The sequence below is a fragment of the Impatiens glandulifera genome, chromosome 5 (genome assembly GCF_907164915.1).
Source record: "Impatiens glandulifera chromosome 5, dImpGla2.1, whole genome shotgun sequence".
Classification (NCBI taxonomy): Eukaryota; Viridiplantae; Streptophyta; class Magnoliopsida; order Ericales; family Balsaminaceae; genus Impatiens; species Impatiens glandulifera.
In genome coordinates this window covers 49,265,489-49,283,955 of record NC_061866.1, presented here as the reverse complement: position 1 = coordinate 49,283,955, position 18,467 = coordinate 49,265,489, and the positions used below count along the sequence as shown (strand labels likewise).

Below are 18,467 nucleotides of genomic sequence, written 5' to 3'. Positions count from 1 at the left end.
ACCAGCTTGGCAAGGATAAATAAGAGATTTACTCACCTTGATCTTTTGGATATGGCTTTGCAGACCCAATTCTAGTATCTATTCAAAGCCCTTACAATATTTTTCTCAGGAATAATACTCCATCAGATACTGATCAGGAAAATCATCTCAAATTCGAAGGAGATAAGGTTCTTAGTCAATGGTGAGGAGGTCTGCTAGGTCATGAAGGATTATGAATTGGTGACATGCCTCAACTTTGGCAAATTTCCTTTGGTGGAAAACAAGCAAGGTGAAGAATGTCCACCCCTGGTCCAAAAATATTTTAATGGTAAAATGATGGTTAGAGTGACAGAGGTTGAAACATGTTTCCTCCAATGCTCTGATAAGGAGGATGCATAGAAGATGGGGCTCATATACCTTATTTACCAGTACCTCTTCGCTCCTGATAATAGGAGGATGGTAAGTATGAAAATCTTCTGCATGGTGGAGGACATGGAGATGTTACTCTAATTTTTATGGGGAAATGTGTTCTTTAGAGCAACCCTGAAAGGTATTGACAAAGATATGAAACACCTCCGGGAGGTATATCTCGCCAAAAGGAAAACTTGAAAGGGTAAAGGCGTATGTGATGTCGTTTATATTATACATGGGTTCGCACTAGCTTTTCAAGTGTGGACCTATGACCTTATCAAGACATTTGTCCCCAAATTTGCGGAAATGACAGTGCAGCAAGAGGCTACATATCCAAAGATATTGCTCTATACATTCTTCAGGAGTTATTCCATCCAGGAGGTAGACACTGCCCTCTAGGAGTGCAATGTTTTCACCAAAATTGATGAGTCTGAAGAGGAGAAGAGTCGGTACTCTAGGGAGGACTTTGAAGATATGGGAGACAACATTTATGATGAATTCTTTGAATTGGATGGGAGAGAGAGAAATAATGAAGATGAAAGGACTACCAAACCGCCGACCAAGAAGAGGAGACTAATTAGTCCCCAGTTCCCCAACCCTGAAACTAGCCAAGACACCTCTCGGTCATCTCGACCAGTCCCTTCTGCGACGACTTCTCAAACTAATGAAGACAATTCTACATCTAGTGTTGCACCCAAACGAATGTCTCAAGCCCATACTGATATAAAATTTGATGAGCTGACAAAAGATGTAAATGAGCTTAAAACTGAAATTAGGCTCATAAAAAAGAATTAACATCTTATAATCACATTACTGGGGGAAATAAAGGAACAAAAGAATATTAATTTAATGGAGAAGGAGGATGTGAAGAAGGAGGATAATGATTTGGCAAAGACGAAGGAGGAGGATGATGATTTGGCCAAGACGAAGAAGGAGGAGATGAATGAGAGGCTGAAGGAGTTGGCCAAGAAGAGGAAGGCGGTAGAGTTGAGGAAGGAGGAGGAGAAGAAGAATTTGGCCAAGAAGAAGAAGTTGGCCAAGAAGAGGAAGACATACCATTTATGGAATATTTAATTGGTGATATTGACAGATATTTAACTTCTTTGAATAGTGTTGATATCATATATATCCCTATGAACCTGAAGCTAATGCACTAGGTCATGTGTCAGGTTCATCTACAAGATTGGTGCATATACGTATATGACTGCGAACATAAAATTTTTCCCAAAGAATGTATATGACAACTTCATGAAACCAATGTGTCAAATGTTTCCATACTTGCTTGAACAGGGATTCACCCATATCGAAAATGTCAAGTATCCGCGATTCAACTTGGAAAATATGTCATATTCTATAATACCACACCCAATAATTCCAAAGACAACAAAAAGTGGGGACTGTAGTGTATTTACTGTTATATATATGGAATACCTTACTACTTCAATGGATGTATCAAATGTGATCACCAAATACATGAATTTTTGGAGAAAGAAACGGCAGTAAGGTTATTCCACCAAATAATAGACCCGTAGATATTCTATTTATCTCAAGTGGAAAGTTGTTGCTAAAGAAAGTTACAGAAGATTTTTGGCTATAGATATACAAATGTAATTAACAATTTTGTTACGTACAATTTGTAATATATTTTGTGATGTATGAAATATGAAAATGTGCAGTTTTGTTATGTATGAAAGATGAAAATGTGCATAACAAAAGTTTTGTTATGTATGAAAGATGAAAATGTGCAGTTTTATTAATAGTCTACATTTTACATTGTGCACATTGCGCCCCTTGCCCCACGCATTCTGCACATTGCGCCCCTCGCAATGTGCACTTTGCGCCCCACGCAATATGTAAATTACGCCCCACGCATACTGCACATTGCGCCCCACGCATACTGCACATTGCGCCCCACGCAATGTGTACTTTACGTCCCACGCATACTGCATATTGCGCCTCATGTATACTGCATGCTTTATGATCACATGCATGCATTAAACTACAAATAAGCAAACAAACTCAATGTGGCATTAAACTACACCATAAACCCTAAACCAATTAATGATTCTACACCTTATAATAATTCTGCACTTTATAATGTCCAAATAAGCAAACAAACAAAGAGTTAGATAAATATTCATTAATCTACAAATCACATAATGCCAAAAGACCTCTTGTTAGATAAATATGCATTAAACTACAAATTACATAATGCCAAAAACTACACATCACTATTTTTTATTCATGCCAAAGGTTGTGCACTAGATTGTGAAGATTGTGTGCAAGATTGTCTTGCAGTAGATGGTGCAGACATAACTGCTGAGCATGTTGCCCTGTTATGATCTCGACTGTCGCATGAGTTACACCATTTTTGTTCCTTACGAGGCTCACCTTGTGATGACCTACACTTTGTTGTTGTTCGTCCTTTCTTAATCTTGATAGGGTTTTAGGCACACACTCGTTCCTTGATATTTTGTGGAATATCCCAAGGACCTTCATTACAAACTAGATAACATGTCTCCGCATATGCATTGCACCACGCTTTAGTTAAGTAAAATCTGAAAAATGTGATTTAAGCCATAAATTCAATCTTAGAATTAAACAACTAACTACATTGTGATTTAAGTAATTATCTAACCTTGAGCAACACTCATAGGGAACAGATTTCTGGAAACGGGCAGCAGCCAAGGCATATGTACAAGGAAGACCAGATACATCAAATAGCCTACAAGTACATGTTCGAGCTTCGAAGTCAACTTGAAAATCATATTCACCGTCATGCACATAGAACTGGAATCGGTTAAGCGAATTAATATGGTAGAATATGGCCTTCTCAGCTTAGTCACGTAAGATTTTTCATAATATGGAGATAAACATTTTGTGTGATTGAAAGCTTTTTCTCTTCTTTGATGAAATCATACGTGTATTGTGAATCTTAAATAGTTAGTTAAGTTTGATATTGGATACTTTCTAGCATCTCTACTCTGACTATTAAAGATCTCGGCGTAATTGTTTGTCATTTGACTGTATCGCAAACCGGGAAAAAATGCACGACTTCATCTCTCAAGTCCTATTTGTTCCAGATAGACAGTAATCTGAGGGTCCTTAGCGTTGATCTTGTCAAAATGTTGATTGAACTGTGTATGCGTGAGAAGCCAAATCAAACTCAACGTGGCAGTTATCGGTTTTAATTTGGCCATAATATTCATTTTGATGTGGTATGTGCATGCATCGTGATGTGCTTCTGGAAAAACTGCGGACAAGACATTGTCATTACTTGAATGTCTATCGGATACAAATACGAGATTTGGGACTAATCCAATTGTCGCTCTTAGTTGTTGCATGAAATATGTCCAAGAGTTATTATTCTCCAAATCAACGACGTTAAAAGCAACGGGATATAGTTGTTCATTCGCATCCAATGATATCGCAACCAATAGTTGACCTTCAATCTTATGCTTAAGAAAACTAGCATCAATGCACAATACAGGACGACAACTTCTGAAACCCCTAATTGAGAAGACGCCTAGGACATGAGCATATACCTGAAGTGGCCATGCTCGTCAATCTGGATGTCAGTTATGGTACATGGGTTATTCTTTGCCAACATGAACAGATATGATGACAATTTTCCATATGAATCCTCCATAATTCCATGCACCACCATTAAGGCCTTTTTCTTAGATCTCAAACCTTATTATAGGTCAAATTTAACTCATAGTTTGCCTGTATGTCTTACATTATTTTCTTAGGCATGTAGTTATGATGATGGTCCATGTACTTACGTTTGATACACTCCCCAATTACCCATGATTGTGCTTGTCTCACATCCTCTTGTCTTGTTAAAATTGAGCATGTGTGTTCTTTTACTAATTTTCGAATCTCAAACATCTTTTGGAATTTTCCTTTCACAGCACGCAATCTCCACTTGCAGTTCTCATTCACACATTTCACAAACCAAAGATCTTTTGTTGACTTATCCACTTTGAATTCAAAATGATTAGCCATCGCATTACTATACAACCTCAATTGAAGTTTTTTTTTTGTCCTCAAGAAAACGTACCCACTTCCAATCCATTTTCAAGGGTTAATTGAGTAGGTATTTCAACCTCAATTGGTTCATATGAATTAAGCCACTCACTATGGCTGGATGTTTTCCTCATATGGGAAGTGATTGGTTCCCGGGGTGCAATAGAAGGAGCGGCGACACTAGCAACCAATTCACTCTAACGCAAACTAGGGCATCCTTCATCTACATGGTTTACTAATATGTCATTTTGACTTTGAAAGACATTCTGCTCAAATATAGGGAATTCGTCAAGATCAGGAACCTCCTCCTCTCCTGGTATTTTGCTTTCTTGAGTTGGGTGTGAAGGTAGTGACTTGTCTACTAAAAAGACACACAGAGGAGTGTGAAGCTAAGGGAGTGAATTCAAAATTTCTTTTACATAGAACATCACATCCCTATTTAGGGTGATAAGAGCAGGAGGAACAGTTGTCAAAACCATATTATACTTGACTTTGAACACTAAATCATATCTCAATTTGTCTGCACGAATAACATCATCGACAATGTTAGTTAATTCGTCATATATAGTATTTTTGGATAGAGTCACACCCACACATGAACTTGAGACAAAAGAAGTAACACTGCCATCATCAACTTTCCACTCTCCATCATAGAGGACAAAACAGCTAACAAATAAATTGTGATCTGCAATTGATAAAAATTGACAAAAGTGAGTGGAGTGGAAAATATTGCAATTTGCGTGACGCAAAGATCAGTTTCCATGGGACGCAAGCGTGCGTGGGACGTAGACTGCAATTTGCGTGAGACGTAGACTACAATTTGTGTGTGACGCAGACTGCACTTTGCGTCTTTATATTTCAACTAATCTCAAACATATAATAGCAAATTACAGTTTATTTTCATCAAACAAATAAAAGTTAATACCAAACATATGAAGAACATACACATTTCGATGGAGTCGCCTTGCCTTGCTACCGTCGTGGTCGTGGTGTGGCGATGGAGTGAGGGCTCGCGGGGAGTCGAGGAGTCAGGGAGGAATAGGAACGGTCGTAGAGAGAAAGAAGAACTAAGAAATGGGGAAATGAGGGAAAATAAAAGGAAACGGAAAATATATATATATATTAAGGGTAAAATGGTCAATTTTTTTGAAAAAATGTTAGTTTTGCAAAATGTTTTTGGGCTAGGTTATTTTTAAAATAAGAATCTTTTTTAGGTCATCCGATCAAATTCTCCCCACACAGAGTACAAGTCTAGATCGGACTTTTTAGTTTGTAAAAAGAAAGCCCTAAATTAATTTGTGTTAGCGGAAACAGTTACCCAACTCAGCCCAATTTGTTTTATTTTCTTTTTATCTTTATAATTCTCATTTCTAAATTTTGAAGTTTATAAATGAAATAAATTATGTATTTCAGTATATTGATATTAATGTCACATTCAAAACAACAATAAGTGCGTCAAATATTATTTTTAACAAAATTCATTTGATTAAAATAAATAATAATTAGAAAGAAAAATAAGAATACACAACCAAACACAAAATGGAACTTACAGAAATGATTAATCTTAAATGGATTTCATTGTTAGACATAAATACATGTGTTTCAAGATAAATACTCTCCAATTCATTAACCTCATTGTCTTAAAATTGGTAAAAAAAAGATAGGGAGAAAAACTATTGTAAGGTTAGTTAATTCGTCACATATAGTATTTTTGGATAGAGTCACACCCACACATGAACTTGAGACAAAAGAAGTAACACCACCATCATCAACTTTCCACTCTCCATCATAGAGGACAAAACAGCTAACAAATAAATTGTGATCTGCAATTGATAAAAATTGACAAAAGTGAGTGGAGTGGAAAATATTGCAATTTGCGTGACACAAAGATCGGTTTCCATGGGACGCAAGCGTGCGTGGGACGTAGACTGCAATTTGCGTGAGACGTAGACTACAATTTGTGTGTGACGCAGACTGCACTTTGCGTCTTTATATTTCAGCTAATCCCAAACATATAATAGCAAATTACAGTTTATTTTCATCAAACAAATAAAAGTTAATACCAAACATATGAAGAACATACACATTTCGATGGAGTCGCCTTGCCTTGCTACCGTCGTGGTGTAGCGATAGAGTGGGGGCTCGCGGGGAGTCGAGGAGTCAGGGAGGAATAGGAACGGTCGTAGAGAGAAAGAAGAACTAAGAAATGGGGAAATGAGGGAAAACAAAAGGAAACGGAAAATATATATATATATATATATTAAGGGTAAAATGGTCAATTTTTTTTGAAAAAATGTTAGTTTTGCAAAATGTTTTTGGGCTAGGTTATTTTTAAAATAAGAATCTTTTTTAGGTCATCTGATCAAATTCTCCCCACACAGAGTACAAGTCTGGATCGGACTTTTTAGTTTGTAAAAAGAAAGCCCTAAATTAATTTGTGTTAGCGGAAACAGTTACCCAACTCAGCCCAATTTGTTTTATTTTCTTTTTATCTTTATAATTCTCATTTCTAAATTTTGAAGTTTATAAATGAAATAAATAGTGTATTTCAGTATATTGATATTAATGTCACATTCAAAACAACAATAAGTGCGTCAAATATTATTTTTAACAAAATTCATTTGATTAAAATAAATAAGAATTAAAAAGAAAAATAAGAATACACAACCAAACACAAAATGGAACTTACAGAAATGATTAATCTTAAATGGATTTCATTGTTAGATATAAATATATGTGTTTCAAGATAAATACTCTCCAATTCATTAACCTCATTGTCTTAAAATTGGTAAAAAAAAATAGGGAGAAAAACTATTGTAGTGTGTTGATATTAATTTCTAGTTAAATTAGTGTCAAATTATTAAAAACCATCTCATGTACGATGTATATAAACATTTTTAGAACAAGATTCACATCATTAAAATAAAGAAAAAAAAATAAGAAAACACACCCAAAAAGAATATAAATCCACCCAAAACAAAAGAGCAGGTGGCCAACACACCAGCGCCGTTAATCACGCTCTGGTACCGACCCCCAGCCAGGGCCAACAGCGCCGCCGCTAATCACGCTCTGGTACCAAATCCCAGCCAGGGCAGGAAGCACTGGTATAGTGAACCTATCTCATCATCCAGGCATATAGTCGTTTCTCTGAACTTATTAATATATAGTGCAGAAACCTAAGCTCTCTGGGCAATGTGGGATATAAACATCAGGTTACTCTAAAAGATTTGTTTGGAGTATGGTTAAATTTAATTAAACAGAATTTTTACACTATAATTTATGGTCCACTAATAATCCATATAAATATTTACCCAAACAATATTACACTAAAATAACCCAACAAGCTCTAAAATGGTTAAATTTAATTATATTCTTAAACAACAGAATTAATTAAATTAGTAAACCATTATTTATTTATCCTCAAATAATCTAGACAACTATTTACCCAAACAAGATCTAAAGAGTTGAGAGACTAAACATAAACAATATTAAAACAGCACCCCAAGTTACTACAATATAAAACTAAGACTTTAAATTTTAATACAATTACAATATATTCTAAAACTTTATCAATAAACACAAATCTCTCACTTATCAATCCAACCAATCCAGGAATCACCCCTTCATCCATGACCGGCTGTATGTACTCAAACCGACGAGAACACAGTGTTAGGAGAATCCATGACGCGTTTTCCTGCACCTCCTCATCCTGAAATTGGAGTGCCTCTGCTACGAAACCGATGCATCCATTTGTTTCAGCTATAGAAACCAGAGAATCATCTTTGTTATACATGTATCTCAAGATTCCCATGCAGTATCTTGCTAGTTTGGCATCTTCAAAGAAGGGAACCAATTTAGGACGACTTCGGATGGGATAATTCGAGAACAAGCATCTCCATGCAACAATAAATTATACAAGAAGAAGGCAAATATTATTGTTTTCAAATATGTTGAGATCATTCATGAAAGCCTTCATTCCAAAAGTAGAAAAAAGTCCTTTCTAATGAGGTTTAGCTTTAGAGTGCATTCCATCACCTTGCAGGCATATATATCTAAAAGATGAACTTACAATAGGCATATCTGTAGGGAGGATTATCAAAAATAATAATAGAGCAGAGAAAGAATATTTCAATGAAGAGAATGTCACCCAACTGCATGCAGGAAGATAAAATAAAAAAAAGGGTGAGCCTGTCAGACAACCGCTAGACCAACCCAGCAAGGACCGAAGCTCTAACTGAGAACGATCCTCTACAACAGTGTGACCACAAGCCGAAGCAGGTGGCCAACAGGCCGTTAATCACACTCTGGTCTAGCGGCAAGATCTCATCAACCAGACATAGATTCCTGTCTCCTTAGAAATCAAGGATACAGATGTACGAGCCTATAGAACAGATCCTGTTCAAGTAAGGTCGTGACTATAACTCTCTAACCTTCTTAATATATAGTGCAGAAACTTCGGTTATCTGGGCAATGTGGGATATAAACATCAGGTAACTCAAGGACTTGTTTCGCATATGGTTAAATAAAATGATCAACACAATTTTTACACCACAATTTATCCACATATAAATATTTACCCAAACAAGATTACCCTAAAAATAACAACAAATTAACCCAACTAGCTCTACAGAGTTAAGAGAAAAGCTGTGATAGAGTTAAGATTATATTAGTAGGGGGGAAACTTCTCATATTCAAATACTCTCTCCTATACTATATTTTCTATATATATATACTAGCTAGATTACCAACCCTTCCGTGTGCTTACAGTTTCCAACCATCTTTTCTTTCATACTGATTCTTATAGTTAGTGTCTCCAAATTCTTGAACCAGGTTAACTAGATTCAAGTATATATAATTATTTGATTTACTTTCACCTTCTTCAAGTATTACCTTACCTCTTTTGCTAAGAAGGACTCAAATTGAAAAGGTTTGAGCTCAAGTAGCTAGGCAGTAAAATTATTATGACATATTTGAAACAGTAGAAAGAGCATATATAAAAATAACCTCCTTTTCCCTTCAACAACTAGAAAGAGCATACCTGAAACAGCAAGACTGCCCTCCAATAACTAATTAAAAAAGAAGTAATCAATATGAGATTCTGCATTCAGTGTCTGCATTTCGTTTAAGAGCTTGTGAGACTCTTCTTACACGAAAAGAAAAACATGTCTTATAAACATCATGTGAGGAACTCCATCTCAAAGGGAAGTTTTTTTTACATAGTAAAATATGTTTCCATAAAAACAATATTCACACAAATAGAAGAAGGCGTACTTTCCTATCTTTTTAGATCTCAAAGAGACAGAACAGATCATCTTCAAGTAAAGAAGTTTTCCTTAAAATATGTTTTGAAAAGAAGAAAAACACATAATAAAAACAAAATTCACACAAACAGAAGAAGGAATAGATTCATGTCTTTTAGAATATCAAGTATGCAGACAAACCTATATAACAGATATGTTCAAGTAAAGTCTTGCTTAAAAAAAATTGATGCTCTAGAGGCCAAAAACATAACGATAAAAAAATATTGTCTGTCAGACAACCGCAAGACCAACTCAGTCCATTCAATTAATTTAACCAAACAAGCTCTAAACTGTGATATGTCTTGTGAGATGATAGAAAAATAAACTTCAATGATAAAACTGATCATTGATAGGATCAATCAAAATGAAGGTGGTGTCTATTAATGGATTTCACAGAATGTTCTTCTCAAAACCAAAGAATAGTCAATATTGGAATGATATGCACATTGAGAGTAGCATATCTATATTTGAAGGATGCACATTTGTCAATGGATACATACCATGGCCACCAACAAACAGCTCAAGGACTTGTTTGGAATATGGTTAAACAGCTCTTCAATATTAGGATGTCAGTCACCAACTAAAAAGGGGTGATTTTGACAAAAGAAAAGAAAAAGTTTGGTAGTCTGTCAGACAACCGCAAGACCAACCCAGCCAGGGGCCAAAGCCATTGACTGAGAACGATCCTCTACAGCAATCTGACCACAAGCCAAAGCCGGCAGCCACAGCACAGTTAATCACGCTCTGGTCTAGCGGTAAGATCTCATCAACCAGACATAGATTCCTGTCTCCTTAGTAATCAAGGATACAGATGTACGAGCCTATAGAACAGATCCTGTTCAAGTAAGGTCGTGGCTCAAACTCTCTAACCTTATTAATATATAGTGCAGAAACCTAGGTTATCTGGGCAATGTGGGATATAAGTTAACTAAACATCAGGTAACTTAAGGACTTGCTTGGAATATGGTAATATTTAATTAAATAAAATGATCAACACAATTTTTACACCATAATTTATCATCCACAAATAATCCATATAAATATTTACCCAAACAAGATTACACTAAAATAACCCCAAATTAACCCAAAAAGCTCTAAAGAGTTAAGAGATGAAACTGTGATAGAGTTAAGATTATACTAGTATAGGGGAGTAATTTCTCATATACAGTACTATATTGTCTGTATACTAGCTAACTTACCAACCCTGCAGCTGAAGAAGGTTAACTAGATTGGCATGCAATATCAGAAGGTGTTGTTGCCATTGGAGCTAGAAACTGAATTCAATATTTTTCTATAATTATAAGCTTTACTTTCACCTTCTTCAACTATTACACACCTTACCCCTTTTGCTAAGAAGGCCTCAAATTGAAAAGGTTTGGGCTCAAGTAGCTAGGCAGTGAAATCGTTAGGACATATTTTGACACAGTAGAAAGAGCATATCTGAAACGGCAAGACTGCTCCCCAAGAACAAATTAACAAGTCATCAATATGAGGTTTTGCTTTCAGTGTCTGCATTTAGGTTACAATGTTGTGAGACTCTTCTTACACGAAAAGAAAAACATCATGTGAGGAACTCCATCTCAAAGGGATTTTTTTTTGCAAAGTAAAATATGTTTCCATAAAAACATTTTCACACAAATAGAAAAAGTGATATGATAATAATAGAGGACACAAAAATGATAGAGAAATGGAGAGATCTCACCAGATGTTGAAAATAATTAGTCATGGATTGGAACTTGGAAGGGAAGGCATGATAAGCTTTGTCAAGAGTACCTTTATCCTGCCTGTTTCATCATCCCCAAATTAAGCAGCACATGAAGAATGAATTCCATGTATGTATACAAAGAATGAATGAAATACTACCAGTATCTATCAAGACTAGCTACCAATAAATTTATCCCAGGTGTTCTTTCTCAGAGAGACAGTTGAGAAATGCAGACTAAAAGTACGAGACACATCAAACAAACAAACAGTGCAAAGACAAAACCCTAGTCTATTACGTCAAGCTAAGGGAAGAAATCATGTCTTACAATCCGAGAGAAGGAAAGAGCTGATGCGAAGAGTGGAATTTCCGTCGGAGAAACTGAGTGGCGTTCGTTCTATCTGCCGATCGTGGTCAGCCAGCCGATCATAGAATTCGACGGAAGAGAAGCCAACTGGTGGTGCATCTGGAAGGTGAAATTCGAGAAATGCAGCGACGAAATGACAAAATCAGCAGAAAACAATGAAGAAGAAGCGGTGCATTTTGACCGTAATCTCATGGTAGCAAAACTGAAGTGAAATGAGTAAGAAAGAAAGAGGTGTTCATAACTATAAATTGGCGGTTGACATGACTGAAACTCACCTCTCCTCCGAGTTGACTCACTCCGTCTTCCCTTTCTTATTGATTTAAATCAACAATATTAAAACAGCGCCCGAAGTTAGTACAATATACAACTAAGACTTTAAATTTTAATGCAATTACAATATTCTAAAACTTTCAATATCACAAATGTCTCACTTCTACTTTTGATATTCTTTTTGCTAATTTTTTTCTACATCTTTTTATATAGTATACTATATTAAAAAAATAAATATTATAAAGAAACAAATCTAAAATACTTATAAAATATTAAAAATAAATTATATATTAGTGTGATATTATATATTTATTTATGATTTTTAATAATATTAGAGAAAAAAACACAAATAGTATAATTGTTTCTCAATTAATTATTGGTTAAACAAAAATAATAATAGTTAAAACTGAACATTTAAAAAAAATGAGAATGACCCGTTATAATTACCTCCTTCAATTTCAATTTTTAAGTTTTAACCATTAAAATAAAAAATTGGAATTGAAAATTCGGATAAAATTCAAATCAATGAAATTTTATAATTAAAAATTGCACTACTTTTATTTCAAAATTATAATTTCAGTATTTATTTTTTATAATTGTTTTCAAACAAAATTATTTTATTATTTACCACCTAATTAACCTGTTGAATATATTTATTTTAATTTAATAAATTAAATAATTTTTTTTTAATTTAGCAAGTTAACATTTTGAATTTATATATATAATTTGTAAAATTGACAATAAAAATCGAATACTTTTTTAGTTTAGAAATTAACATGCGGAATTTTTTTTTTAATTTATAAAATTAACATGTTAAGCCGATATATTTTCTTAACGAGAATCGAAACCATAAACTCTTAACACTTAAGATAGTTAATAGATTGTGCTTAATTAATATTTTAATAGTATATTTATATTTTTTTCAAACATATGAATTAGAATTGAGTTACAAAATCTGTTAAAATTTTCAAACATAAGAATTGAATTTTAAGTTAATGTGAATTCTTTTAAAATAATTCTACTCTAAGTAATTGTGACGACAACAAAATACAAATTTCAATTGTAATTATGACTACAACAAAATAAAAAATGAGAAGTCTCCTTAAATTATTTACTTCTTTACACAAATGATTTTTTCCATAGTTCATTAGGAATTCCCATAATCTAGAATTGTAATTATAAGACCTAAAAATGTCATTATAAGTTGCTTACAATAGTTTGTTTGGAAGAATAAACTCTTGTGAATATGGTAAGTTAAAGAGGCTGAAAGATAACAAATAAAAAAACAATGAATAAGTTTAGTCATTCAAAATATCAAACATAACCAATAAGCAACCAATAAATCAAACCAGGATAGTAGGACACAAATATTTATCAGCAAAATATTCAATAATATGATGAACAAATTAAAGGCCTATTTCTTCTTCTTCTTCCTTTTTGAGAACATTGATATTCTTATCCCCAAAATTGCACTACTAGATGGAGATGTTTTATTATTCTCTTTAATATTATTATTATTATTATTATAGTTGTTGCCACTTTCTTTTAGGGGATTATATTTCACCTCCACCTTAGTTTCGTTTACACTACAGCCTGAGTTCTCGGAATCTCTTAACAGACGCAACAACTCTGTAGCTATCGCCATCCCTTTCTCATTCCCATAATTGGAAATACTAACCAACCCAGGAATCACCCCTTCATTCATGACCAACTGTATGTACTCAAACCGACTAGAACACAGTGTTAGGAGAATCCATGACGCGTTTTCCTGCACCTCCTCATCCTGAAATTGGAGTGCCTCTGCTACAAAACCGATGCATCCATTTGTTTCAGCTATAGAAACCAGAGAGTCATCTTTGTTACACATGTATCTCAAGATTCCCATGCAGTATCTTGCTAGTCTGGCATCTTCAAAGAAGGGAACCAATTTAGGGACTACTTCAGATGGGATAATTCTAGAGCAAGCATCCCCATGCAATGACAAATTATACAGTATTCTGATAGCTTGACCTTGAAATTGACTCGTTGTCTCTGTTCCATCGAGTATATTAAGGATCAAACCAACAATGGATGTAACCGCCCCTGGTGAAACAATCTTCGATATATGACATTCGTGGCGAGATAACACCTCTGTTATTGACAAACCTTCTCCAATCACATCAGAGCTAAGAAGCGAACCTAAAAGATCATATGCATCTTCATGGAAGTTAAATGAACTGCTCCTGCATGTTCTCAGTAATGACAAGAACAGCTGAGCTCCATTCCTCAGGGCTCCTAAATCAGACAATTCTTTTGCACGCTTCATAAACCTGAGAAGTTGATAAACGTAATTCTCAGAAGATCTAAAATCCTGTTTCATGGCGAGATCTCCAACCACCTGACACTGAAAATCCCATGGCAGTTCATCTAAATTGACTAATAACAACAGCTTTCCATCCATCTCATGATTATTGGGACAAGATTGAGTTCTTCGAGATTTAATCTTACTGCTCGAGTCAGCTGGAAGATATAAATCATTTAAAGAAGGAAACAATTCTTCAGAACGCAAGCTTCCATGATCATTCTCTGTGATTATCAATTGACCGTAATTCCTTAGCAGATTGAGAAGATAGACTAAGATCTGTTTCTTACCCTGCTCACGAGCAGAAACTTTATCAAGAAGCATCTTTATAGATCTCCTCTCTGTCTCCATATCCTTTTGTGATGTAATCCGCAAGCTAATTGAAACAAGACGTATAGTCTCAATTGCAGACTTTTCAATTTCAATTGAATCTCCATTGGATGTGGATTGTTGGAGAAATGTCCGGATGATTTTCCCAGCCTCTTCTTCAGATGAATCGAAGATGAAAGTAATACGACTGAGATCAGATATTATGCCAGATATCTGCAAATTGAGATCAAAATTAGTATATCTTCTTCCTCAGAATACAAGTCAAGAACTCAGAGATATATTTCAAACCTCAGCAGCTAATACTACTGGAACTAAATTTTGAATCTGGAACAAACACTGTTCCAGTGCATTTCTCGATTTTTTACATCTTTGTAGTATCGAATCACCCGTTAATGCCTGGAAAATAAGTTTGAGAAATGTTGTCAAAGCTAAAAGATTATTACCCTCAAACGTTTTTCTTAAAAATCAAACATACCAAGTAGAGTTTACTTGACTCTGCACAGTATTGAAGTAATGACTTTGCATTATCAATTGCAGTTCTTAAAGAACAAAGAGCTTGTCTCCCAGGAGAACATCCAGGACGTGAAGCTTCAATCCTTGGAAATAAAGTTATGGTTTTACCTACCAGTTCTTAAAGTTATGTACTCAAACCGACGAGAACACAGTGTTAGGAGAATCCATGACGCGTTTTCCTGCACCTCCTCATCCTGAAATTGGAGTGCCTCTGCTACGAAACCGATGCATCCATTTGTTTCAGCTATAGAAACCAGAGAATCATCTTTGTTACAACACATGTATCTCAAGATTCCCATGCAGTATCTTGCTAGTTTGGCATCTTCAAAGAAGGGTCCTTATTTAGGCAAATATTATTGTTTTGATATATGTTCAGATCATTCATGAAAGCCTTCATTCCAAAAGTAGAAAAAAGTCCTTTCCAATGAGGTTTTGCTTTAGAGTGCATTCCATCAAACACCTTGCAGGCATAACCAAAAGATGAACTTACAATAGGCATATGAAGTATATATTATTTAACCAAGAGGATAATAAATAATGTCACCCAAACTACAACAGGAAGATAAAATAAAAAGGGTGAGCCTGTCAGACAACCGCTAGACCAACCCAGCCAGGGCCGAAGCACTGACCGAGAACGATCCTCTACAGCAGTGTGACCACAGCCGAAGCAGGTGGCCAGCAACGCCGTTAATCACGCTCCTTCATTCCAAAAGTAGAAAAAAGTCCTTTCCAATGAGGTTTTGCTTTAGAGTGCATTCCATCAAACACCTTGCAGGCATAACCAAAAGATGAACTTACAATAGGCATATGAAGTATATATTATTTAACCAAGAGGATAATAAATAATGTCACCCAAACTACAACAGGAAGATAAAATAAAAAGGGTGAGCCTGTCAGACAACCGCTAGACCAACCCAGCCAGGGCCGAAGCACTGACCGAGAACGATCCTCTACAGCAGTGTGACCACAGCCGAAGCAGGTGGCCAGCAACGCCGTTAATCACGCTCTGGTCTAGCGGCAAGATCTCATCAACCAGACATAGATTCCTGTCTCCTTAGAAATCAAGGATACAGATGTACGAGCCTATAGAACAGATCCTGTTCAAGTAAGGTCGTGCCTAGAACTCTCTAACCTTTTTAATATATAGTGCAGAAACTTAGGTTATCTAGGCAATGTGGGATATAAACTAAAATTCAGGTAACTTAAGGACTTGTTTGGAATATGATTATATTTAATAAAATAAAGTTATCAACACAATTATTAATTTATTGCACAAATAATATATATAAATATTCACCCAAACAAGATTACACTAAAAATAAATTAGTTTAATGAAAATAACCCCAAATCAAAAGAACACAAGTTCTAAAGAGTTGTGATAGAGTAATATAGGATAAGAAAATGAGGATGATACAGAAATAAAGAGATATCATCAGGGATATGGTTAAATTTAATTATATTCTTAAGCAGAAAAATTAATAAGTACACCGTTATTTATCCTCAAATAATCTATACAATTATTTACCAAAACAAGATCTAAAGAGTTGAGAGACTAAACATTGATATGGTAATAATAGAGGACACAAAAATGATAGAGAAATGGAGATTTGATCTCATCACTCAGGACTAGCTTGGTTAAAAATTCTATTTGGAAGGGAAGGCAGGATAAGCTTGGTCAAGACTACCTGCCTGTTAATTATATCCTCAAATAATCTATACAATTATTTACCCAAACAAGATCTAAAGAGTAGAGTAGAGTTGAATTGAGACACAAAAATGATGAGAAATAGAGATCTGAAGGGAAGGCCTTGGTCAAGACTACCTTTATAAATCCCTGCCTGTTCCAACATCCCCAAAGCATCACATGAAGAATGAATTACATGTATGTATGTATACAAAGAATTAGGGTAAAAAAGTTAGGAGCCTGTCAGACAACCGCCAGACCAACCCAGCCAGAGCAGAAGCTCTGACCGAGAACGATCCTCTACAACAGTGTGACCCACAAGCCTAAGCAGGTGGCCAACAGCGCCGTTAATCACGCTCTGGTCTAGAGGCAAGATCTCATCAACCAGACATAGATCCCTGTCTCCTTAGAAATCAAGGATACAGATGTACGAGCCTATAGAACAGATCCTGTTCAAGTAAGGTCGTGACTAAAACTCTCTAACCTTCTTAATATATAGTGCAGAAACATAGGTTATCTGGGCAATATGGGATATAAACATCAGGTAACTCAAGGACTTGTTTCGCATATGGTTAATAAAATGATCAACACAATTTTTACACCACAATTTATCCACATATAAATATTTACCAAAACAAGATTACACTAAAAATAACAACAAATTAACCCAACTAGCTCTAAAGAGTTCAGAGAAAAGCTGTGATAGAGTTAAGATTATATTAGTAGGGGGGAAACTTCTCATATTCAAATATTCTCTCCTATACTATATTTTCTATATGTATATATACTAGCTAGATTACCAACCCTGCCGTGTGCTTACAGTTTCCAACCATCTTTTCTTTCATATTGATTCTTATAGTTAGTGTCTCCAAATTCTTCAACAAGGTTAACTAGATTGGCATGCAATCTCAGAAGGTGTTGTTGCCATTGGAGCTAGAAACTGAATTCAATATTCTTCTTCAAGTATATATAATTATTTGATTTACTTACTTTCACCTTCTTCAAGTATTACCTTACCTCTTTTGCTACGAAGGACTCAAATTGAAAAGGTTTGGGCTCAAGTAGCTAGGCGGTAAAATTATTAGGACATATTTGAAACAGTAGAAAGAGCATGTATAAAAAAACCCTCCTTTTTCCTTCAACAACTAGAAAGAGCATACCTGAAACAGCAAGACTGCCCTCCAATAACTAATTAAAAAAGAAGTAATCAATATGAGATTCTGCAATCAGTGTCTTCATACACGAAAAGAAAACATGTCTTATAAACATCATGCGAGGAACTCCATCTCAAAGGGAAGTTCTTTTTGCATAGTAAAATATTTTTCCATAAAAACAATATTCACACAAATAGAAGAAGGCGTACTTTCCGGTCTTTTTAGATCTCAACGAGACAGAACAGATCATCTTCAAGTAAAGAAGTCTTCCTTGAAATATATTTTGAAAAGAAGAAAAACACATAATAAAAACAAAATTCACACAAACAGAAGAAGGAATAGATTCATGTCTTTTAGAATATCAAGTTTGCTTAAAAAAAATTGATG

At 35.0% G+C, this 18,467-nt stretch overlaps 1 protein-coding gene and 4 non-coding genes across 5 annotated transcripts; all 5 read right to left on the bottom strand.

The window, feature by feature from the left end:
• Positions 1-8,604: 8,604 nt before the first annotated feature.
• On the bottom strand, positions 8,605-8,832 carry LOC124940841. Its single transcript, XR_007099569.1, has one exon. It is a non-coding gene; the product is annotated as a small nucleolar RNA U3 (small nucleolar RNA).
• Positions 8,833-10,342: 1,510 nt separating this feature from the next.
• Positions 10,343-10,572, bottom strand: LOC124940840. The gene has a single exon (XR_007099568.1). It is a non-coding gene; the product is annotated as a small nucleolar RNA U3 (small nucleolar RNA).
• Positions 10,573-13,384: 2,812 nt separating this feature from the next.
• LOC124939596 (U-box domain-containing protein 7-like) lies at positions 13,385-15,541 on the bottom strand. Its single transcript, XM_047480057.1, has 4 exons — positions 15,466-15,541; positions 15,205-15,359; positions 15,018-15,125; positions 13,385-14,942 (listed from the first exon to the last, which is right to left on the bottom strand). The coding sequence occupies exons 1-4, from the start codon at positions 15,539-15,541 to the stop codon at positions 13,473-13,475; spliced, it is 1,809 nt and encodes a 602-aa protein (XP_047336013.1). The 3' UTR covers positions 13,385-13,472.
• A 588-nt stretch (positions 15,542-16,129) lies between these two features.
• On the bottom strand, positions 16,130-16,357 carry LOC124940831. The gene has a single exon (XR_007099560.1). It is a non-coding gene; the product is annotated as a small nucleolar RNA U3 (small nucleolar RNA).
• An 806-nt stretch (positions 16,358-17,163) lies between these two features.
• LOC124940838 lies at positions 17,164-17,393 on the bottom strand. Its single transcript, XR_007099567.1, has one exon. It is a non-coding gene; the product is annotated as a small nucleolar RNA U3 (small nucleolar RNA).
• Between the last annotated feature and the right edge of the window lie 1,074 nt (positions 17,394-18,467).